Source organism: Suricata suricatta, chromosome 9, assembly GCF_006229205.1.
Source record: "Suricata suricatta isolate VVHF042 chromosome 9, meerkat_22Aug2017_6uvM2_HiC, whole genome shotgun sequence".
NCBI lineage: Eukaryota > Metazoa > Chordata > Mammalia > Carnivora > Herpestidae > Suricata > Suricata suricatta.
In genome coordinates, this window is record NC_043708.1 from 25,310,997 (window position 1) to 25,336,080 (window position 25,084).

Genomic DNA, 25,084 nt, shown 5'->3' on the forward strand with positions numbered 1-25,084 from the left:
AAGCCACCGAAACAAGTTATTATTTACTAGAAGAAGAATAAAAGAATTTTCCAAATTCCAAATTAAGGAATTGCTTTCTGTGAGGGGAAGGAGCCAGAGAGCATATAATTGAGCTTTTCAATAACAAAGTTCATTTTGGCAACAATATATTTTATCCAAACACTGAACTTTTTAAATCAAATTAAAAATCACTTATTATTGAAAGCCTTTTATGGCTGAAATATCAGTACTTCCCCCAAATATATGGCATTTAGACTTTACAGAGAGGTTTTGCATACTATCCATGGGACCCTTTTGCATCTTCCCCAACAAATAAAAACCCTGAGGTTGAGAGGGGCTGAGCGAACTGCCCGGGATCACACGGCTAGTCGGGGCAGAAGGCAGATCCTCAGCCGGCTAGTCCGGCTCGTTTCCCCACCCCACCCTGCCTAGTTCACCCTACGGCCCCTCCCTCAGTGCTACCAAGCACCAACTACCCTCTCACCAGACTTTAAAAGTTACGACTGACATCTAACGGCAAGTTCAGATCCCTAAGAATAGGAGTCTGATGAGCTTTTAATTCACTGCCACTGAAGTTCTTAGATAAGAAAGATGGACTGAAGGAAACGATTTTCCAATTAGGATACAATCACCCCGGAGTTCACAAAGGATCCGAATCTTGCCATTTTGCAAGCTTTGTAGCTTACCAGATGACAGAAGTTAAAAATATGTAAACACTAATATTGGCTGTGTTGGTTACTGTGACTGCAAAGCAAATTTCCTAATGCTTTGGTGCTTCTAGCTGCTCATTTATAAACTGGAGAACATACACCCTTGTCAGTGACCCGGTGAAAAACGTGGAGCGGATCGCTGGCCCTTTCCCTTCCTCACAGCCACTTCACCTTTCAAGGAAGGAGCCTTGAGCCTTCCTTCCCATTCAATCACGATCATGGCATTGTGGTCCCTCTTCCCAGTGCTCCATCGCTAGAACCTAACTCGCCAAGCCCTGCCAAGTCTCCAAACTGCCCTCGTAGGATCCTTTGCTTCCTATTTCAAATCAGTCCTCCTCACCTAATCCCTTCAAACTATTAGGCACTTGAACAAGAAAATTCATTACAGCCGCACACACTGGGATGAGGCTGAAGTAAAGCTAAAGCTGACCTTTAATTCTGGTTCTACATTTTATACAGAGGAACAGGGCACCACCAGGGAGCAGTGTGCTGCCTACTTGTAACACGTGGTGGAAGTAATTTTCAGCTTCCCTTTTTTCTTGACTTGATTCTCATTACAGAGTTGCCGCTAATTAAGACTCTGATGCAATAGAGATACAGCAAAATATTAACTGTGGAGTTAAATTATGATAATTTATTTGGAGGACTTTGATGCCATTTTGCATTAAAGAAAGGGAGAAGATATGCCTTCTGCTTCTGGTTAAACACCATGGGAATAAGCAGCAAGGAGGGCAAAAACAGTCCCAAAGGTCCTGTGAAAGTTTCATCCAACTTCATTGTGTTATAAGCTTATTATCATGTATATAGCTCAAGGTCAAAATTCTGGTAGCTACTTCCATCTATTCAGCTTTCTGAATGACCTTGATTATATCACTTCTTCCAGCCTCAGTTTCCCCCATCAGTAAAATGAGGAGAATGATATGTGTTGGCTAACAGTGCACTGGAATCCTTTATTTGTGGGCACCCATAACACGTCCTGAGATCATAATTAAAAGAAGAAGAAGAAAAAGAAGTAAAAGGTAATGTTATGATATTCTGGTAAAAAGAATTCTAAGACTAGAACTCACTGGAACATCGTACCAAAGAAAGAAGTTATTTGTAAGATCCTTTAAAAGTATATTGGACAGCTGGACATTCAAGTCTGTTCATCCATGAAATGAGGACATCAGAGCTAGTGGCAGACTTAACCGTGGAAGACCCGTAACAGCAGCTTATTATTATTTTTTTTTTTTACAGATGAAGGGAACACTTTCATTCTTCAGCTCACACGCACTCACACTCCTTCACCAAGCATCAGCATTCGGGGGATGAGCAAAGGCAGGGAAAGATGGGGCGCCCTGCGGTGCATACTGTCCTCGGAACCGAGGGGCTCCTGGGCCCCGCGGCTGCGCGTACCTGCTGGGTGAGGAGGCTGATGTGGGTGGACGGGGAGTACTGCCTGGCTGCCTGCTTCTCAGCCAGCCGCTGGAGCTCGGCCGTGACCATGCTCGGGTTGTACCGTTTGCTGGACGGAGAGCCGTCTTCTCCCTCTTTGGGTGTTTTAGCCACTCCCAAATGCAGCCTGTTTGGATGGCATGAACCTGCTAAAAAAAGAGGAAAGTTTTCACCCACTTGGGACAAAAGCCCTGAAACCCTTAGGGTGATGACAAAGACATGTCAGCCCACAGATACTTGACTGAATCCCGGGGATCTGGACAACTTAAAGAGCAATAAACTATCTTCAAATGCTCCCACCAATAAAACTAAATCCTTACCAAACCCGAGAAACTCTTCCTCCTGCCAAGTTGTTACAAGCATTTATTACTGTGTTTTTGTTTATAATGAAAGCTTCACACACATAAGATTGCATCATGGGGAGTGGGGAGTAACCGCTCTTAGAACTTACTAATCTTAATGAATAAACGATGTACTTTTAAGACTCATTATAATTCCTAGTTTTCTTGTTTTGTGACTCTTCTTGTCGGTCGTCTATAACACCTACTGTCAAATTAGCCACAATCCTTCTCACCAAGCTCAAAAGGGAAAACAGAAAAAGGCCAAACAGTGTATTTAGATAAAAGCAGCAATACTCTTATATTTTCAAATGACTCATTTTCCTTTCAGATTTCAATGCTCTTCTTCCAACGGTAATATTCACAGAGTTGTATTATTTGGGGGCACTGAAATTCTAGCAAAAAGAAATGACTTAATATAAAATCAAGATTTGTATTTTTTCTATGATGGACGTCACACATCTCACTGAAAAAAATTTTTAACCTAGGAGAGTGGACACATTCTAATGTGTTTCCTTTCTGTCCTTACAGAACTGTGATCAGTCGGTATATACGATCTGGGGACACTGCTTTAAAAAATCTGTAATTTTTTCATGTTGCCTTTATTATGTGATATGTAGAAAATATTATTTGTAACAGACATGTTAAGTTATAAGGAATACTATAATGAATGCCTGTGAACTTACTACCCAACTCAAAAACCACTTTACCAATTAATGTGCGACAACTCTGTCCTCCTCTCAAGGCATCCCTTACCTCCCCTATGATTTCCCTTTTTTAGAAATACCTTTAATTATGTATTTGTGGGTTTGTGTATGCATGCTTAAACAAAATACTAGACAATTTTGCTTGGTTTGGGGCTCTGCAAAAGCGGTATCTTACTACAGTTGTGTCCTAGGATTTGCCCTTGTCATTCAATACCATACTTTCAAGGTTCATCTTTGCTAAGTATGGGTAAAATTCATTAATTTATCTGCTCCTTGGTAATCCAGTTTGCAAATACACTACAACTTCTTTTTCTATTTCCCATCAAGGGGTATTTTGGTTATTTCAAGCCTCTTGCTGTCATAATGAGTGCAGCCGTGATCATTCTTGACTACATTTCCTGGTACTCAGGTGTAAGTTCTTTTATGTGTATGCCTACGAAAGGGACTGTGAATCCCAGAGTATGTACATTTTCAAATTTATGTGATAATACCAAAGTGGCATCTTTTACACTCCCGCACACACACAAATGAGAGTTCCTCTTGATCCATGTCCCCTCCAACACAATTCAATATTGTCAACAATCTTAATTCTTCCCACTTCTAAGGGGGTGAAAATCTCACTGGAGTCTCCATTTACATTCACTGATTAATTATGATGCCAGGCACGTGGTACCTCTTTCGTGATACCACGGATCATTTTTCTACTGGTTTCTCTATTTCTTACTGATTCATGGGAGTTTTGCTTATATTTTCAATTGCTTTGTACCGTACAACCTTAAGACGGTCTCCTTCATTTTTTTGTCCTAGAAGTTTTAAGTTTTGCATCTGATATTGATTCTACACATAGTATGAGTCAGTGATCTAATTTCACTTTTTTCCTGTGTTATTAATCAACTATCCCAGTACCATATATTGACAAGCCCCTCCTTTCCCCCTACGTACAAGGCCATCATGGTCACGTATCAAAATTCCATGTGTCTGTGTGATTGTCTCTAACTTCCTATTCTATTGTTAGTCCATTTGTCTATACTGTTGTCAATACTACACTGTCTTAATTATCATATCTTCATATAAGTCATAATAAGGTGTTCCTCCACCTTATTTTTCTTCTTTCGAAGGTTCTCTCTATTCTTGCCATTTAGAATGGGCTTGTCAAGTGTAACCACAGACCTGCTGAGGTTTTGGTTGGAACTGTATTGAACCTAGGAAATCAAGAAAAACATTTATGACATTGACTCCATCCATGCACATAGTCTATTTAATTTATTTTATTTAGGTTTTCTCTAATGTCTCACAAAAAGCCTTATGAAATTTCCTTTCTTTCCGAAATTTGTCTCTACATTTTATTCCTAAATTTATTGTTTTCTTGGTGGTGATTGTTACACAACAATGTGAATATACTTAATGCCACTGAACCATACACTTAAAAATAGTTAAAATGGGGGGCGCCGCGTGGCTCAGCCAGTTAAGCGTTTGACTTTGGCTCAGGTCATGAAGTCATGGTTCTTGAGTTGGAACCCCATGTTGGGATCTGTGCTGAGAGTTCAGAACCTGGAGCCTGCTTTGGATTCTGTGTCTCCCTCTCTGCCCCCTCCCCGCTCATACTCTCTCTTGGTCTCAAAAATAAATAAATATTAAAAATTTATTTGAAAGATAGTTAAAATGTTAAATTATGTATACATTTAACCAAAATACAAAAAGACTGCTTTTCAAAAAATTTTTACTTTAGCGAGTGGGAAGAAGGAGAGGGGCAGAATGGCAGGAAGGGGTGGGAAGAGAATCTTAAGCAGGCTCCACATTCAGTGCAAGAGCCCAATACGGGGCTCAATCCCACAACCCTGGGATCATGACCTGAGCTGAAATCAAGAGTCAGAGGCTCAATTGATTGAGTCACTCAGGCACCCCCCAAAAAACTGCTTTCTAGCTCTTTGTTAATACATAGCTGAAGCTATTGATTTTTAATATTGATCTTTATAGCCATCTATACTACTAAAATAATTATTTCTGAAATGTATCTGTTGATTATTATCAGTTTCCTATGTAGACTATATATCATCTGCAAATAAACAAACTTTATTTCCTCCTTTTTGATCCTTATGCTTTTAATTTCTTTTCCTTATCTTACTATGCTGGTTCTGGTAAAACATTAAATAGAAGCAGCATTAGTAGGCATCCTTTTATGGCTCTCAACATGAAAAAGAATTCTTTCAACATTCCCTATTTACACTGATACTTTCTTCTTCTTCTTCTTTCTTTATTATTTTTTTTTTAAGACCCCGCACATGAGCAGAGAAGGGCAAAGAGAGAAAGAGAATCCCAAGCAGGCTCCATGCTCAGTGCAAAGCCTGACATGGGGCTTGATCCCACAGCTCTAGGATCATGACCCTAACTGAAACTAAGAGTCAGACACTCAACTGGCTGAGCCAGCCACGCGCCCTACACGGATACCTCTTGTAGGGTTTCTTCCTAGTATGTTGAGAGTTTTATCACAAAAGAATGGAGAATTTTATCAAATTCTTTTTGTGCATCTACTAAGATGAATATGGTTCTTCTCCTTTAATTTGTTGATGCAAATGTCATTTATAGATTTTCTAATGTTAAACCCCTCCTGTTGCTCCTTGGATAAACTTGTTCATGGTCCGAGCTCTTTCACAGGATTTGCTGGATTTGGCTAGTTTATATTTTGATTCGAATTTTTGCATGTATGTTCATAGACGAAGCTGGTCTACAATTTCCCGCTCTGCTACTGTCCTCAACTGGTTTTGTTATTAAGATTAAACTAGGCATACAGAATGAATTGAGGATTACTGTTTCTTTGCTCATTCTCAAGAAGAGCTCAAGACTGGAATTATTTGCCCCTTGAAAGATTATTAGAATTTACTTATGAAATTATCTGTGCCTCAAATGTTCTTTGTGAGAAGATTTTTAACTACTATTTCAATTATCTTAATACTTACAGGACCACTGAGGCTTTCTTTATCTTTTAAGTCAATTTTACATAAGTTATATTTTTGTGTTTGTCCATTTTGTAAGGTTTCAATTTTATTGGAATAAAACAATATTCTTTTTGTCACTAATGCAATGTATGTACATTGTCCTTTTTCCATTTCATATATTATTTATGTCTTCTCTCTTTTTCTGTCTGTCCATCTTACTAGGTTTTTCAAAGAACTTTTGGCTTTGATATTCCCTCCTGTGCTTTATTTCTGAATTCTGTGATTTTTTTGCCCTTATCTTTGTTAATTTTCTTTATTTAGACTCATGATGTTTTTATAATGTCTAAAATTAAATATTTAGCATACTAATTTTCAGTCTTTCTTCTTTTAAAATATAAATTTTAAGGCAAATACTGCCTTTCATTGTTCTACACACATTTGGACACACAATTTTCTCATTATCATTCAGTTCTAATACTTTTACATTTACCTCTACTATGATTTCTTCTTTGACACTTTTCATTTTTTTTAAGTTTTTATTTAAACTCCAGTTAGTTAACATACAGTGTAACATTAGTTTCAGGTGTACAATATAGTGATTCCACACATCCATGCAACACCTGGTATTTGACTCTTAAATTTGAGGATCTGTTATATATTGTGTCTTTTTGTGATCACCATTCACTTTAATTACAGTGTAGACAGAGAATGTGGCTCTATGATACCAATTCTGTAAATTTTGTCTTATTTTATATAATTTGTCTTGTTTTATAATATAGGACATGACTAGCTTTATAAGTATATTATGTATTCTTTACAAGGTGTTTGATCTAATTACTGGTTATACAGTCCTGTGTGTGACCAATTGATAAAATTTATCAATCTGTTCAAATGCTCTTTATTGTTGCTGATTTTAAAAAATCTGTTTAGTCTATTAGTAACTGATAGAAGTTCATGGAACTCTCCCACAAAGACAAGGAGATTTGTAGATTTCTCATGTACCAATCTTTGTTTTATATATTTGGAGATTATTTTATTAAGTGCACATAGGACTGTTTTGCATTTCAGATGAACTAAATAAACCTTTACACTTTGTCTTATGTAATTACTCTCTGTATCTCTAAGAAACTTTTATAACTTTTTTTAAAATGCTTATTTTGATGGGCGCCTGGGTGGCTCAGGCGGTTAGGCGACTGACTTCAGCTCAGGTCATGATCTCACATTTTGTATGTATGAGCCCCACATCGGGCTCTGTACTGACAGCTCAGAGCCTGGAGTCTGCTTCGAATTCTGTGTCTCTCTCTCTGCCCCTCCCCTGCTTATGCATGGTCTCACTCTCTCTGAAAAATTATTTATAAACATTTAAGAAAAATAAAATAAAACATTTATTTTGGGAGAGAGACAGAGAGAGGGGAGAGAGAGAATCCCAAGCAGGCCCTGTGGTATGAGCCTATCACGGGGCTCAGACTCACAAACCATGAGATCATGACCTGAGCTGAAATCAAGAGTCGGATGCTTAACCGACTGAGCCACCCAGGTGCCCCAAGAAAATTTTGTATCTTAAAAGTCTATTTTAGCACATATAATATTGCTACACCACGTTTCTTCTGATTGGTATTTACATGGCATTTCATTCTTCATTCTTTTACTTTCAACCATTCCTTGTTCTTATCTTTAAGTGTGTCTCTTTCTGATAAATGGAACATATGAATGTCTAACAAGTTCAACCCATGTATATTTATTTTATTCTTGACATATTCAGACTTGGTTTACCATCTTTTAAGTTTCATTTCTCTTGCTTTTTCTAAGCTTCTTGCTCAATCCATTTTTCTTCTTCCCATAGGTTTAGAATTTCCATATTTTTACTCTTTTAGTGGTGACCTTTGAAATTTCATACTGTATATTTATCTTTAAAAAGTCTAAAGTTAAATAATATCTTAATCTCACTCCCAAACTATTCAATAACCACAGAAAAGGTTAACTCGAATCACTTCCAGGCTGTTATTGTCATTTACTATCTTGTTGCCTACTACTACTTTAAGCCATTCAGAATGTCCTCTGACCACTGTGGAAATAAGCTAAAAGTCAATTAAAAGAAGTAGAGAATGCCAACTATCTGAAAATTAAACAATATACTTATAAACAATCCATGAGTCAAAGTATAAATCACAACAGAAATTGAAAAATATCTTTGAACTGACTAGCTCCTTCTGTTCCCCATCTCTCTTTGGGAAAAGTGTAAAACAGGAAGGTTGGGGGGTTTTTTTGTTTGTTTTTTTTTAAGTTTTGATAATATAGGGTATTGGAGACACTGATTTTGCTGAATTTCTCTCAAATGGGAGAAAACGGTTCAAACCAGAACATCATCGTTATTGTTATTGATCTTAGAAGATTAAATCACAAGAATAGCCACTCAGAATTAGCATAGATTTACATATATGCATATACTTATAATTATAACTTCTTAAAGTAAACATTTAAGGAGTGCCTGGGTGGCTCAGTCAGTTAAGCAGCTGATTTTGGCTCAGGTCATGATCCAACAGTCTGTGGATTTGAGCCCCGCATCAGGCTCTGTGCTGACAGCTCAGAGCCTGGACCCTGTTTCAGATCCTGTGTCTCCCTCTTTCTCTGGCCCTCCCCTGCTCACTCTCTCTCTTTCAAAATAAAATAAAGAGATAAAAAATTTTATAAAAAGTAGACATTTAATATCTCTGATTCAAGCTGCATATAATAACACCCATCTCATTTGAAATCAGATACTAATTAAGAAATATAAATTGACTACTTACAAAACATAGCTTAGCTGTAACTTATATTAGCTTGGATATTACTAACGTATTTAAAAACTTGACCAATAGTAAGGTATTTCCAAACTAATCTACAGATTCAACACAATCCCATCCAAATCCCACCTGCCTATTTTTGCAGAAATGGACAAGCTGATCCTCAAGTTCATATGAAAATGCAAGGGATCCAGAAGAGTCCAAACAATATGGAAGAAAGGAACAAAGTTGGAAGAATCACACTTGGTGATTTCCAAACCAACTATAATGCTACCATAAACACGGCAAATTGGTACTGGCATAAGGGCAGACATACAGATCAGTGTAACAGAACTGAGACTCCAGAAAGAAACGTTTGCATTTATGATTAAATGATTTTTTCAAGGATGTCAAGACAATTAACAGGGAAATAACACTCTGTTTCAACAAAAGGTGCTGGGACACACATATGTGTGAACACACATATGCAGAGAATAAAGTTAGACCCTTACGCCATATCATACACAAAAGTTTAATTCAAAATGGATAAAAGACCTAAATGTAAGAGTCTAAACTATAAAATTCTTAGAAAAAACATACATGTAAATCTTTGTGACCTTGGGGTAGGCAATAGTTTTTCAGATATGATACCGAAACATATGCACCAAAGAAAAATAGACATATTAGACTTCATCAAAATGTAAAACTTTTCTGCTTCCAGAAAATGAAAGGATGACCAACAGAATGGGAGAATATATTTCAGAACCATGGACCTGACAAAGGACTTGTATCCAGAATACATAAAGAACATAACGCAACAATAAAAAACAAATACCCCAATTTAAAAATGGGCAAAGGATTTGAATAGATATTTATCCAAAGAAGGTAAACTGATGGCCCATAAGCACATGAAAAGATTTTCATCATCACATCATTAGTCATTAGGGAAATGCAAACGATAACCACAAAGATGAGACACTACTTCCTTCAAACCCACTAGAATAGGTAAAGTCAAAAGGACAGACAACAGTAAGTGACAGCAAAAGGTGGAGAAACTGGAACCTTCCCACACCACTGGCAGCAAGACAGTGTAGTCCCCTTGAAAGCAGTTTTGCAGTTACTCAATAAAACGAAGCATAAAGTTACCGTATGACCGAGTGATTCCACTATGTATACGCCCAAGAGAAATGATCACAGGTCCACACAAAACCTGCACACAAACATTCACAGCAGCAGTATTCACAGTAGCCCATAAGGGAAAACAACCCAGATGTCCCTCCACTGATAAATGAATGAACAAAGTAAGGTATATCTGCCTGATGGAATACCCTTCGGCCTACAGCCCTACAAAGGAATGAAGTAGTGACACATGCTACAACATGAATGAACCTTGAAAACATTATAAGTGAAATAAGCCTTTCACAAGACACCACTCATGGTACGATCCCACTTATGTAAAATACCCAGAGTAGGCAAATCCATAGAGACAGAAAGTAGTTCAGTGGTTGTCAGGGCTGGGGGGAGGGGGAAACGGACAGAGACTGCAAGTAGGCATGGGATTTCTTTGGGGGTAATGAAAATGTTCTAAAACAAGTCAGTGGTGTTGGCTGCACAACTATGCAGATACACTAAAACCCACTGAACTGCATGCTTTCAAGTGGTGAATTTTATAGTATGTGAATTATATCTCAATAAAACTGTTATTAAAAATGGGGGGGGAAACTTGACTGATAATATGAGTCTACCTACTGCATTTAGAGTTAGATACTTTATTTTAAGAATTCTTTGGTTATTTTATTCAGGTCATACTTGACTTTCAGTACACTGAAAAATAACGATTTGAATCACAAAGAATGCGTATAGCACACTCATAGGCCTACGACGATCAGTGAGGGAAAATCTCCTGACTAGCCTGCAAGCTGCTACTTTACAGAACAGTCTAATTCATCTCTGTATCGCCAGCACCTCAAAGAAGCCGTTTCATGCTGTATCAGCGAACGCCCGCTACTGGACCAAATGCAAGGCTTCCTCAGTCTCATCAGAACGAGTCTCATCCCTTTGCCTTTTCTTTTGAAAGAGAATGCTTTCTTTTTGGGGGGGGGGGGAGTGCTGGGGGAGGAGCTAACATTGTGGGCTGCCTTTCATTTTCTCACTCACCTGCCTTTGCTGAAGAGGGACGAGACAGTTTCTGGCTATAGATGTGTGCGGCACTTTGGAAAGAGGAAAAGGGGCCAATGGTGTAACTGCCTGATCGACAGCGTGGCAGGCCGGCCGGGCTTGGAGCGTTCTGGGTCCCAGGGTGTGTGAAGGGAGAAGCACCGTCAGGGACTGTGCTCAGGACAACTGCTGGCTGGTGAGACATGCTCTGGCTGGCTGGAGGAGTCTGAGGTAAAGGAGAAGGGTGGCCAGGCCCTGGTGAGAGGTCAGAGGTTGTAATAACGGGTGACAAGTGGGTACTGGGAGTTTTCTGCAGAAGAGTGGCAGCAGGACCAGAAAAAGAAGCAGAGGAAGAATCGGTATAGACTAATTTAGCCTCTTTTCCTGCCGAAGTGGTAAATCCTATTAAAACAAAAACAAACAAAATAAAACAAAACAAGACAGATCATTTTAGGAAAAACTGACATATAATCTCTATAAAACATGAAGTAAACAATTTTAAACATCAAAACAATCTTGGCATGAAACAGAAATCATGATAGAGACCTGAATGCGTGTTCATCATGAACTTAAGGAGTTTTGCCTACCGAGACCACCTGTTTTCCATCATTTCTAAAAGCTGGAGTCGAGACCGCCTCCATCAACAGAGCAGGCGTCTTACAAGTTAGGGTGTTACGACGAAGTTTCTGGCAGGGACAGCTAACTCCTCTCCCTCTGCTTTTCACCCTTCTAGGGGCGAAAAAAAGTGCTCAGAATATCTAAACATTAAGAAGATGAAAAATTCCTCAGAAGGAAAACACGTTATCAATAAATACGAAGAAATTCTAGTGGAAGAGAAAGAACAAACAGAAGAACTTCGTGGGGCAATGGCTCATGGGGTGGCCTCATTTACTGTCTGATGGCTCTTTTTCTCCTCTTTTAAGGGATGGCAAATCTACGTAGGTGTGAAATCACTCACGAGATAATTTATCTGACTGAATATCTGTTGCCTGCTGCTGCTTGGGCTGCTTTATTTTCACTTCTTCCATTGTCTCATGGTGATCTGAAACAAAAAATAAACACTGATCAAATGCCCTACATATAATTTTGTTTCTGAAACAGAACACGACTAATCAATCAATCCCAGGGAAAATTGCACATGTCACCACACTTTCCCAAAGCCGGCCACACCCACAGCCCTGCTGAAGGGGCAACCAACCAGAAGATTCCCAATGACCCCCAACCCCAGCTCCAGCTAACCAAACATGGGAAAGACACTTAAACCCAGGGCAGCCATGGGGAACATGGGCACCAGGGACAAGCCTGGGGGGGTGGGCGGTGCGCGAAGTAAGGGCAGTCAGATGCCTCTGCCAGGAATTCAGACTAGGGAAACTAAGAAACCAGGCTGGCTGGTGATACCCAACGGAGCAAAGGGGTCATCAGACACACAGAGCAGGGCAACTACCAAGAGATAGAAGAACGGCCCCCATTTCTGTGGGCATGATACCTGGACACTCCAATAGCTCTGTATCTTAAAGTAAACTCTCTGGTTTTACTTGAGCAAGCTGAGTGAGTGCACTTGAGATAGGGTGATTAGTATATTCAATAACAAAATCACTCTAATAAAATACATTTCCACTCTAATAAACCTTTTTTTTTCCCCTACCACAGAATTGTGAAACAGGACAGCCGGGGCTAACCATACACTTAGGGAAATATTCCAAAATCTTTCTCAAGGGCTAGTTTACATAAAAGCTTAAGAAAGGCCATTTTACAGATCATCTTTCAGAATGGAAGATTAAGGACATAGGAATTATTTGCTGCCTACTGCCACCAGCAGTAATCCCGTCACACGTGTGTTCACTCATGTTTGGAATCAATTTGAATACTGTTAGGAGTCACAGTGTTGTTTCCTTGATTGAGGCCTTCCTACTGCCTCTCTTGTTATGTAGACAGGGACAGACCGTCTTATGTAGAAACAGTCCTTAACACGTGAACCCCAGAATTTCCAGGGTCCCATTTGTCCGAACAGATGCGGTGAAAACATGCACTCAGGGCTTCCCCACTACCATCAGGGGAGAAGGTTCTACTGAACACCAACGGAGGCCCTCAGCAACCCAGGTTAACAACTTTTCTCTACCCCAACTCATTACAAGGACTCCTCAGCCTCTTCAGGCTCCCTTTCTCAACACTGTTATAGGAGGAGCTTCTCCAAGTTTCCACTGACATCGGCTAGACAATAAACCTCATGAAGCCAAGGGCCCATGCCAGTCCAATCACTATATACCTAGCAACTATCACAATGTCTGACACAGAGCACGTGGTCAGAAAAAAATGTGTAGAAGGAATGAAGAACAGATGAATAAACTAGCTTTAGAACTTAGATAAGCTAGGAATGCTCGAAGAAGAGGGCTAGGCTAGGGATTTCTAGAAATATCATTCAATTATACACTGAGCTCAATATAAATAGGCTTTTGTAGACTAGGCTCTGAACCAAAATAGTTTTTAAAACACTAGCACTGTTTCTTTGGGAACACTCACTCTACATGAGATGTGACCAATCATCCTGGCTATTTCCACCTTAGACTACGGGAGTCCTAACACCAGGGAACGAATCTCCATCTTTTAATCTCGTGCTTAGACTACTGACAGAAATTGGTGTACACTTCCATCTAGATTTTAAACGGATCTTACCTTAAGGCATAGAGCTTTATTTATAACAGAACATCACTGCTATTTTTTTTTTATCATAATGACATGAGCTAGATAATTCAGTCCATATTAATTCCAAAATCCCAATCATGGAGTTCCCTAGCAGTGAGCTCTTTTTGAAATGGGTGGGAACATTCTGGGTTATCACAGGGACTAAAGAAAGCGAACAATAGCATTTAGGACGTGGGATTAAGGATATTAATCATCCCACCAGGTACGAAACCATCGCACACAACAAAAATTCTTCTACCTCAAATGCCATTGCTGATGAGCTAGCAGAAGCAAAAAGAGTTTAACAAGAGTGGGAAATAGCCATTAGGAAAGACAGAGGAGCACAGATTAAGAGCACAAGCCTTGAGCTGGGCGGACGAAAGTTCAAATTCTTGTTCCTCAACACCGTGAAAGGTACCTTTAAGCAAGTTACTCAGTCTCTTTCAGCTTCTGTTTTCTCATTTGTCAAGCAGTTGAAAAATAGCACCCACTCCATATGGTTTTTGAAAGTAAAAAATCAGATCACCGTCCAACAGATTCTAGTAATATGAACAACTCACTAAATGTTAGAAATTATTGTTAGCTTGTCTTGAAAAGCTCTCTGCTATTAATTTTCATTAAAAAAATCAGACCATGTCCCTCTTCTGCCTTGAGGACAAAAATGTAATGCCTCCTCACGCCCCACCCCCACACTGCAGAATTTCACCATCTCGGCGTCCGTTAGTGCTTAGGCTGCACATTATTCTTGGCTTTCCTTTGCAGATCTCATTTTTTTCACTCGTTCTTCTTATTTTTCATTAATTAACCATTATACTTACCACCCTTTGCCCTGCTGTCAGAATAACTGTTGTTGTTTTTAGAACTCTTTGAGTGAGTCCCCAGGAAGACACTTGCAGACTTGTTTTTTTGGGTATAAAAAGTCAACACCTCTTCCAGTTCAGCCTCACTGAAATGAGGAGAGAGAGTATGGTCAGAACAGGAAGCTGTTCTGGAAAATCTTTCTACCAGATTTTATTATGGAAATGGAGTCAGCTGGAGAAGGGGGAAATTAAAAGTACAAGCTGAAAACTCCCTATTAATAGATGGTTAACTAGGAATACAAACGATCTAAAAAATGTAAAGCACGATAAGGCTTTATTCATCCCACAGTGAATTTTCTAGATGCACTGTCCAATATGGTAGCCACTAGGCATATAGAACTATTTTAATTTAAATGAATTAAAATTAAGTACATTTAAAAATTCTTCTCAGACTAGTCACATTTCACATAGTAAGTAGCTACAACACAGAAGGTTCTGGTGGCAGTCATGTTCTCTATCAGAGGTCAACAAACTGCAAACTACAAACAATAGGGGGGTCAAACCTGAGTAGCAACCTGTTTTGTTCAGCTCCTCACTAAAACTGGTATTTACATTTTTAAAGACGATTATGTTATAATGACCATATATATCCCACAAAGTCTGAAATATTTATTATCTGGCCTTTCACAGTTTGTCCACCCCACTTCCAGATAACTGAAGTATATTCACTGAAGGAGTCACTTGTCATTTTAAATAAGCATAACCAGCATTACCACGGAAGAGTTCCCTAACCATTTAGTCCATGACAGAAACTGAAACAGATGGTTCTAGGTCACTTCAAATATTGAAATGATCTGCCCTTTATGAACATCCACAGAATGGAACGTGTAAGGAATCTGATGAGGGCCCATAGGATTCTCCCAGGAAACATTATGTATGGATTTTTAACACCCGTGGCAGCTTCTCAATGGCCCTTTGTATTTCTTCCTGGAGCCTGGCTATATTCCAGGTAAGTGGTCTTTAAATAGGCAAAATATTCCAGCATCACCACAAAGAACCTACACCCCATCTTCAGAATACCATTGTAATGACAACCTAGGAAACTGTTTCTACAAATCTCAGAGTAAACCCCATGGTCTCCAAAGTGGTGGAGGTCAAGTGCCACAAGGTAAGTACCTCGGTAACTATGAAGGATCTACAGCTGAGGTCACAAATGGGGCGAATGCCTCTGCATGTCTGTGTGCTATTTTTGGCCCTTCACAGAGAGGGAAAGGGAAAGGTTAAGGCTGATCAAAATGCAGACTGCTTGGTACCTCCTCTCTTATTCTTTGCCCACTTCATAATTCATGTTCCTTTGCCTGACTCCTGCGAGCATCTGGATTTATCGACCTTCACAAAGGTGTCCAGGTACCACCCCAAACATAATAAAAAACTGAGGCTAGAGCCTCATTCAACCAATTCAACCAGCTAATTCAAATGTTGATTCCAACAATCAACATTTAATGCACAATAGTGACAGATAGGTTCCCGCATATTTTGTCTCTAACTCTGTATCACTAGTTTTAGTATATACATTTATTTCTAGCAAACAGTTAGGCCTGATAGGGGAATACACATCACTTTTCAAAAGATGGCTTTTCTTTTTTTTTTTTTATATTGTAGGGATCTTGAAGATCCCCAGGAGGAACTAAACATTAATCTTTTCATTTTAAATGTAGAGCCATTTTCTGAACATAATATAGTTTTTGTTCTTTCCTATTTTTCTCATGTTGATGTGAGAAACCATTTGCTTTGTTTCTATACCTCCATTATCAATCATATAACTCAAGACTCAAGAATGTCAACAGAATAACATTACACAGTTATGAACTCCTACAGAATGATGTCTTTGTTTGCTGTGTGCTTAAGCACAAGATAGTGAGGCTACACTTAGGTCTGTAGGAGTTATGGAACACAGATCAGATGATGTTGGTGACTGATAAACCAACCCCTGATTTATCTTCATAAGCCAACAGAGAATTGACTTTCTCCTGCTCTTCATCCCCAGTGACTTTGATGGTTGAAGACTAACAGGGTTATACAGATGTTTTACCCTTTAGCTGAGCAGTTTTGTATGACTCTGTTTTAGAAAAAGGTCCTCCAGGAAGAGTCTCACAAAATTTTCAGTGAAATGCTTTTCTGTTACCTCTTCCTTTGGAAACACATTGTAAATGGACGAAATGGCCTGACTGATTTGTATCAAGATAGAGCTGAATGCTGAGATGTTCAATCCTTAAAGCCTAACTCTACCCATGAAGGACTTGTTCTATTTTATATAAATTAGGCGTATTCCTCATGGTGTTGAGAAACTGCCAATTCCTCAACCCACTCAACATAGGCAAAATGTGGTCATCGCCGCTGCATCAGTAGGTCAGGGATAAACTCAGATTCAGTAAACACTGGCAGCTTCTAACTTCAACTTTCCAAAGGGCTCCCTCAGTACTTCAAGTGGCATGGACTTTGAAGCCTGTCTAGAAATACAGCCCAGACACCCAGCAGCAGTGTTTTGATAACTGGAACCATGAGAACAACAGAATTGGCTGAGATACGGAGAAGCCAAGCCTATGAAACTCACTCTCTCCTCCTCAGAGGGATTTACTCCCATTCCTATGTTGGAAACAAGAAAATACTGAGGACTGAATGGGGCAGTGTGAAAGAGAGATTAAGATGGTTTTTAACAGAGAGTATCTTCTACCTTGCGTGTCTGATGAACTCCTGGAAGTTTTCTGTATTCACCCCATCTTCCTCCTCTTCCTCAAGTTTCTTCTTTGATTTCTTTTCGGCCATCTGTTCTGTTTCCTACTCAGTCCCCAACCCGCAAAGGAAAACAGTAAGATAAAACTGGCTCCTGATAAATGCATACTTCATCATGTGGTTTCATTACCGTTGGGTTAATTTGTCTTTAAAGTGCAGACACAATTCCTCCGCGTACTTTTGCCACCCATAAATTTGACGTATTATTCTCTGCCACTATTTCATAAAACATTTTGGTATTTCCAAATAAAGGTTGCAGAATAAATGTAAATTCTTATCATCTTTTTACTCTCTGCCCACAAAGCCCATTCAGAGGACTTTTCAGAGCAGCTTGGTAACATCCGTGCTCACACTTGTAGTTTCACCAGTATGAACACAGAGATACTGCGTTTTGTTACAATCAGGGAAAGGAAAGATCGGTCTTGGAACATACTCCTATACCAGCATCCGAAGAGTACATTCTTCACTTATATGAGACATACCAAAATTCTCAACAGATCTGGCGTAAATCGCAGCTCTGGGCTTTTTAATATTGATATGCTACCGCCATTCCACACATCTTTACTAACATCACTTAAATTTCCAGGCCTCCATTTTCCCTTTTGCAAATTGACCATACTTTTTCTCCCAAATACTAGTATTTCCAAAGCATTCTAAGTCCCTTGGATATCAGATGTTTTGCAAAATATTCTAACTAAATAGTATATTTCCTGGTCTTGGTTGTAAAATGATGTCACTGTCTAAAACGTTCTCAAGAACAAAGTATAACTCTCTCAGGAAAGATTATGTCATTTTATTAAATCCACCGTTCATTTGGTCTCAATTAATCAATTTACCACTGTCCACAGGCATAATAATGACAACGCAAATCCACATAGCCCAGGAGTCATCTCAGATACAACAACACTCAAAAGAAATTTACCTTTTTTTAAAAAAAAGTTTATTTTTTTTTTTTTTGAGAGAGAAGGAGCACGCAAACAAGGGAGGTCTGAGAGGGAGACAGAGAATCCCAAGCAGGCTCCACACTGTCAGCACAGAGCCTGACGCAGGGCTTGAACTCATGAACTGTGAAACTATGACATGAGCCAAAACCAGGAGTTGGGCACTTAACCGACTAAGCCACCCAGGCACCCTGGGAATTTGCCTTTTGGTAAGTGTTAACTATGGCCACTGGGCTTACAGAAGTAATGAGCAGCTTTTCAGACCAGCTGGGTTAAGGAGTGAGGTCTCGCTCTCTGTAACAGTTACACACAAGGGATGATGACAGAAGAGAAGGACCTCTCCACCCAGCCGGACAGTGGCTTCTAGCCTGCTGCTAACGGTGCGTGGCAATCTAACACACACAAGTAAGAGATAAGCCACCTACCTTGTTGTACACAATAATAAAATCACCCAGCTGGTGGGCCAAGATTCTTCTGCGTTCCAGAAGTGCCAATCGTCGACTGGGTAATACCATCCTCATTGAGTGCTGCAGGTTACTTGATGCTCGTTTAAGGAAGCGAACCACTAACTCCTATTAAGAGTGATTAGGGAAAGAAAGAAGGGATTGTGGTAAGCAATAGAAGCCAAGGTAGGAAGAGTTTACCCAACATAGATACGAGAACAGGTATACTACACATTTCAACAAATAAGACCTAGAGCAAGAACATTTGGTATAGTAAGGATAAAGAAAGACAAAACAAAAGAAATGTATTCTCTTCCCTCAATAAACCAGCAATCAGAAATGCAAAATAAATACGTTTGCAAATAACTATGTATTCAAAAAGTAACTGTAAAAGTATCACCACACACATGCAAATAGCACTATCATAATTCAAAGTGCAGATACCACTTCTAATAGGGCGATCAGAGAAGGCTACTTAAGGGAAAGTGGAAACTAAAAGCAAGGGAGCAGATGAAATCAACAAAGGTGAGAAGCAAGAGAAAGAATAGAAATATTCATAGGAAAGAGAAGAATCAGAGAAATGAAAGCAAAAAAACAAGAAATTTACAAAAAACAAAAACAAAAACAGACAGACAAAAACAAGGAGAAAATGATGTCATGGAAGCCAACGGGGTTAAATGCCCCGTGTCAAAAGCTTCCAAGAGGCTGGAGCTGAAAAGGACCAAGACCAAGACAAGGCCCTGGATCTGGCCATGGTGAGACAATTTCAAGACAATGCTTCTAGTAGAGGAAATGGAACAGAAGGATGAGGCTAAGAAGTGCAGGGGTAATGAAGAAGAGAAGCCACTAATTCAAAAAGCTTAGTGATAAAGAAGAAAGAACGGCTACTCTATGCTTGAGGGGTGGCAACTCCTTTTTCCTTCCCCAAGATGAAGGGGGCTGTCAGGGTGGTAGCACACAGTGGGAAATCATTAAAGGGGACGAAGGGCACATCTCACTTGGCATGGGGCAAGGGATTTTGAAATCTGAACAGATACCAATCAGATCATTCACAATATCACAAATGCTTCAAAAACATAGTTTGTGAAAGCAGGGGCCTTAAATATAATTGTTCCTTCCCTCTCCACCCCCTGCAACATGATAACATTGCCTTAAGATGATAGATTTGGAACCTTCTATTGATGCACCTCCTGTGAGTTGTGATAAAGAATCGCCAACCCTCACCTGGAGCAGAGAGAGCAATTCTACCCCCTACCTTCCTCATCAACAAGACCAGTGCCACAATCATCAGGGAATGGGTTAGGGTTTGCTCTCTAGATATATTTTCAAATAGGAATGCACAGAACTGGTATTAGGTTTTGCAGTGATGATCCTAAGCATTCTTGTAACAAATCCGATAGAAATCCTGTGTGAATTCCAAGCCAGCACTTAACAGTGGTTACTCTCTTCTGCGCTATTTTTTTATTCCTTGAATTTGACTTCAGTTCATTGTCCTTTGGTGCCCATTTACTGCAGCATAAAGGAATAGTCTCGTAACCAGAGGGTTGGATTTTACGGTTCTACTCTGCTGTCTCTACTACAGGGTGGTTTGAGCCGTTATATTAAAATATTATTTTTTTCACAGTGGAGCAGACAAACGGACTCTCAAAAAGGCAGGTTCAATTTTCCACTTGGAAAGAGCAGAGCTAACATTTTCCACTGATGGTTAAAGGATTATTCACAATGCACAAGGTTTTATCTCTGGGTTGTATTGGCTACTTTACTTTCATAAGTTGTTTTCTGGGATATCAATCATGTTTTTATAATAAGTCTGGCATATCGCATGCCTCTTGTATGTGGAGAACTGAACATCATGGTAGGGCCAACACCAAGACGGACAAAGGATGCAGACTTCTCGGCCTTAAAAGTCGCTGTCTTTTCAGTGACAGATCTCTGCGGTGAAAAGGCAAAGAAGAGCTATGGCGGCTTCTGTAAGTGTTGGCCTTACCAAAGAGCCCGAAGCTCCTGATCATTCCCATTGAAAAAGAAAAACCATACCTTGCTAGAATATTAAATTCTAGGCATGTTCAAATGACTGATACAGGGCAGAAATTATGACACAGTTTGTTTCCCGTCATCTAGGAACTTTATAAAATTTTAACGGGTATAGAAATAATGTTAACATGGAGGATGGTGCACTCTCGAGGGCCTGTGACCAAGCATTTACTTTCAGGGTTAACGCAACCCCTTAGGATGGAAAATAAATACCCGTGATGCACGGAAATAATGGAAAAACAAGTAACGTACAACTGTAACATCCGGGCTCAAGTTCCAGTCCCACCACACACAAGCTGTGGGACCACAGGAAAATTACCTCCCTGCTTTAGGCCTTTGTTTCTGCATCTACAAAATGGGGATGGCAGCGCCTACATCAGAGTTCAGACAACGTGAGGGTGCTTGAGAAACGGCTCTAGCTGCTATTCTTTTTGAGGGCTTTGCACAGGGCCTGACATCGAATGAGCAATCAATTTCCATTTTCAGAATGAAATAAACGGATGCCCTCAACACAAAGTGCAATGATGAACATGGCCCCAGATCAAAGATTCAGTTCACATTAAAGTAAGAGAAATCCACAAACTATAGTGTGGAACAACCCCGTCACCTGAAGAATATATTGCTCTTTACCTTAGTTGAAAAAGAAAAAAAAAGACAACAATGGAAGAAGAGGAAAGTAAAGAAACAGGGGAAGTAAAATGATTCCAACAAGAAGAGCCTCACCATCTGTTCATCCTCTTTTGCAGCCCAGCTGGCACTGAACGTTTGACCTCTGTTGTCTTTCATCAGGCGGATTTGAACATGCTGGAGATAGGCAGAGAACGCTATTCGGGCCTGCACTTTGCTATAGAAATCCAAAACAACATACGTTACAGGACAGAATGGTAAGCCTACCAAATGTGTACGTGCCTCACTCGAAGCAGGCGCTGAGGATCCTCCTAGTAGGATGGCTCAAAAAAATGAAGCCCATCCCGCAGTGAATAAAGATCCCTTCTACACAGCAGATGAGGTTTTGTTTTTTTTCTATTAACAGAATCAAAGATGGAGAATGCTATCTTTTTCCTCATTATTGACACAGGGGAAAAACTAAACAGGAATAGGAAATCAGGTTTCCTATTCTTATACCTTATTTCTGACCTTTTTACCAACTTTCTTGGGGGAGACGGACAGGAAAAGTATCAAATCTTCACAAGAGGCTTTGCATCCATGTAGAAAGGCTTTCCTGCCTTGGGGGCCCGTTAAGTACAGACGTAGCAGTTGGTGCAAAAGTATGCTTTTGCTATGGAAACTAGTATTTCTGGTGTGCAAAGGCCTCCAGAGCAGGAAATAGATAAATCCTACAAAAGGAACTTTTGAGACCAAATTTTAAGGTCCTGCTTTTCTCAACTACAAGACAGGAATGGCTGGAGCCCAGGACAAATGAGTGAGGTCCAACCGAGCTTGGCGTGGAGGACCTGGCAGGCTGGGGCGAGCCCAGATGGTCAGTGGGAAAACAAAATCTTTACACGCAGTGAAAGGAGCCCCTCAGCGACATCCCTACAGAACCCGGCTGGTTTCTGCTCGGTGGTCTCAGATGGGAACAAGGAGATCTGCGCAGGCTACGGGTTAGAGGACAGAAAGGCCAGAGACGCACTGACGATTTTCACTTCGGCTGCTAACTGTAGCAGATCTGTTTTCCTTCAGGACAGATTCTGGTTACTTCAGCTGATCGGCCTTCTGACACTCTAGCCAGAATTACATCAGCGAAGATTAGGGCCCAACACAAACTTTGTTTACAATCCTCACACATGCAATCATTGAGTGCTTTTTGTTCACTGTTCCGCCAAAGTGAGGATGAAGGACTTGCCCAGAGTAAACTGGGCATCCTAAGAGGGCCGAGGTCTGACTTCTATGGATGTAAGGACTGATGGGGAGGGGACTCAGGTGGGAGAGCAGATCTGCTCTTGAGAATTTAATACAGAAGATCTTCAAAGCATAAAATATAAATAAGGCTACGTCTTTCTTACTAATGGGGATAGTTTATGGGGGCATGATGGGATTTAGAAAAGACAAATCTCTATTTTCAAAGGTTTCTCAACAAGGACAACACTTACATTCTTGTTCCCCAGGAGACCATTTGCCACTGTCCCCTCAACCATTTACCTCCACAACAAATTACTTACAAGACGAAATAAATGAAAAAGATTCTTAATTTTGGCCCACAAATTCACTTGCTGGCTAATGAGGTAGAAATGACATGTTTCACATATCTCCAAAGTAGCACAATGCCTCACTTGATTAAAACATGGGACTGTTCGAGAAGGGAATTACCACTTCGAAGCTGAGATTTCATTCTTTTGCTGCAAATCATTGCCACAAATCATATGAATAAGCAGTGAAGTTTCCATTTCTGTAAACCTTACTGGAGGGACCCGTGGGTTGTTCATTCTAAGACTGCCCCTGAGGTACTTGGACCCAATGGTTGGCTAGGCATTTTCAACAAACCAAAAAAGATGAAAGGATGAAAACTAGAAATGATTTTTACCAATGAAAGTTGTTTTTAGAAGATAAAAGCTCATATGGATCCTCAGTATAAAAAATACACAACTAAAGGCTAGGGCCTGGAGTCTCGCAGCCTTGCCGTGACCTCCCCGAGATCCCTCAGTAGCCACTGAGGTGCTGCGCAGAATCGTGGGTAGCTACAGGGAACAGAGTCTGAAAACCACTCGTTTGCATTAACACACCAGGCAACTACAACAGTTTACACACTGAAAGTCAGATCCATAAGATTTATGAAAAAATAATTTATTTCTACAACCGCTAAGTAGAATGTTATTGCTGGAAAGGGCCTCAGAATATAATCCGGTGGTTTTCGAATGTTCTATTTCAACTCCGTGGAATCCTTTTTTCCCCCTTCAGAAAGCACAGTTTGAAAAACGTTTGTCTAACCTTATACCTTGGCCTGAAAGAAAAGGAAACTGAGGCATGGAGCAGCTCTCTGACTGGCTGTCACGATCACACAGCCAGTTGGTAATCACTAAAAAGCGAGAGACAGTCCAGGTCTTGCCACAGTTCAGCAAGCTCTCTACGACAGACCTACTGCCATTCTCGATGACACTCTTCCAAACCTGAACTCCCTCTCCACACCTCCCCAAACTCTGATGTCATCCACCACCCCTGCAGTAAAAGAATGGGCCTGTAACTTAACAAATAAAGGCCATCATGCGTAAATACCTAAACTCCTTTCCTCTTTAACTTCTAACTACTACATTCAGCCCATAGTGCTTTCTTTCCAACTTAATGGGAAGAGACATCCCTCCAGTGGCCTCTTTCACCTTCCTTTAGGGCCCTTCTCTATCAATATATCTATTTCTGCATCTCTGGTCTTCTTACCATCAAACCTTTCCCCTAGTCCATAAATAAGCTCTAGAATCTCCATCTTCGGGGAAAAAAAATTCCTTTTCTCTTAGCTCAGTCCTCACTCCCTCTTATGTGTTCTCATCTTCTTTTCATTGCCAAATCCTCTGAAAAAGTTAGCCTGCTCACTTGCTTTTCTTCTTTCTCAACTCACAGTTCCTCACAACACAGAGGCTGGCCCTGTGTCAGAAATGCAGGAGTCTCTCTTCACTCTCCATGCTCTCCGGGGCTGCCTGAAGCACACTTCAGCTTGGAGCTCTCATTCTGGAGGTCCCGCCACACTCCCACCTCCTGGGCTGATGCTTTCCTCTCTGGTTGCTAGTTCCTATCTCTTTACTATTAAATACTGGTTTTCCCCAGGGCTCAATTCTCCTCCTTTTTTCCCGTCTGTGCTTGCTGGACTAACGTGAACTCAAGAGCTCATTCACTCTGAAGTTCTTAACTATCAACTGCCCAGTCATGTTCCACTCTGACCCCCAGAGTGATATCTTCACCCACCCACTGAACCACTTCATCCCAGAGCCCTTCCCTCTCACTGGGCCCCAAACGAAACATCCTTTTTATCCTATGCTTCTTATGTTGCCAAGTTTGGAAAAATCCAGCCTCTCTGGAGTTCTCACAACTACAGAGAGCAAGCCCGGCCAATTTTAACTTGCAAGTTTCATCTGGTCCATCTCAGTCTCTCCATTCCTATAGTCATGGCTCTGGTCTAGGCCTTCCTCTTTGTGGCTCTGGACTACTGCGACAGCCCCTAACTCACCTTTCAGCCATTAGTTCTCCTCTTATCCATCACTGTCTCGCAATGTACCCGGAATTTACTTTCTAAATCAAGATCTGACCATATCGTTCATCTGCTTAAAAATTATCCATCTAGAAAATGCCATTCCAGCTCCGCTTAAGGCACTTTATGATCAAATAATGTCCACTTCTTTAGTCTTCTCTCTTACTGCA

The 25,084-nt window shown here is 40.2% G+C and overlaps 1 protein-coding gene across 1 annotated transcript in view; it reads right to left on the reverse strand.

Moving 5' to 3' along the window:
- TTLL5 (tubulin tyrosine ligase like 5) overlaps nucleotides 1-25,084 on the reverse strand; it is a 274,511-nt gene that overhangs the window by 154,539 nt on the left and 94,888 nt on the right. Inside the window, exons 22-28 of the mRNA XM_029952174.1 lie at nucleotides 21,461-21,581; nucleotides 18,686-18,832; nucleotides 17,261-17,364; nucleotides 14,545-14,672; nucleotides 12,003-12,086; nucleotides 11,045-11,446; nucleotides 2,106-2,290 (exon numbers count right to left, since the gene is read on the reverse strand). Coding sequence (XP_029808034.1) covers nucleotides 2,106-2,290; nucleotides 11,045-11,446; nucleotides 12,003-12,086; nucleotides 14,545-14,672; nucleotides 17,261-17,364; nucleotides 18,686-18,832; nucleotides 21,461-21,581 — 1,171 coding nt within the window. The remainder of the gene's footprint in view (nucleotides 1-2,105; nucleotides 2,291-11,044; nucleotides 11,447-12,002; nucleotides 12,087-14,544; nucleotides 14,673-17,260; nucleotides 17,365-18,685; nucleotides 18,833-21,460; nucleotides 21,582-25,084) is intronic.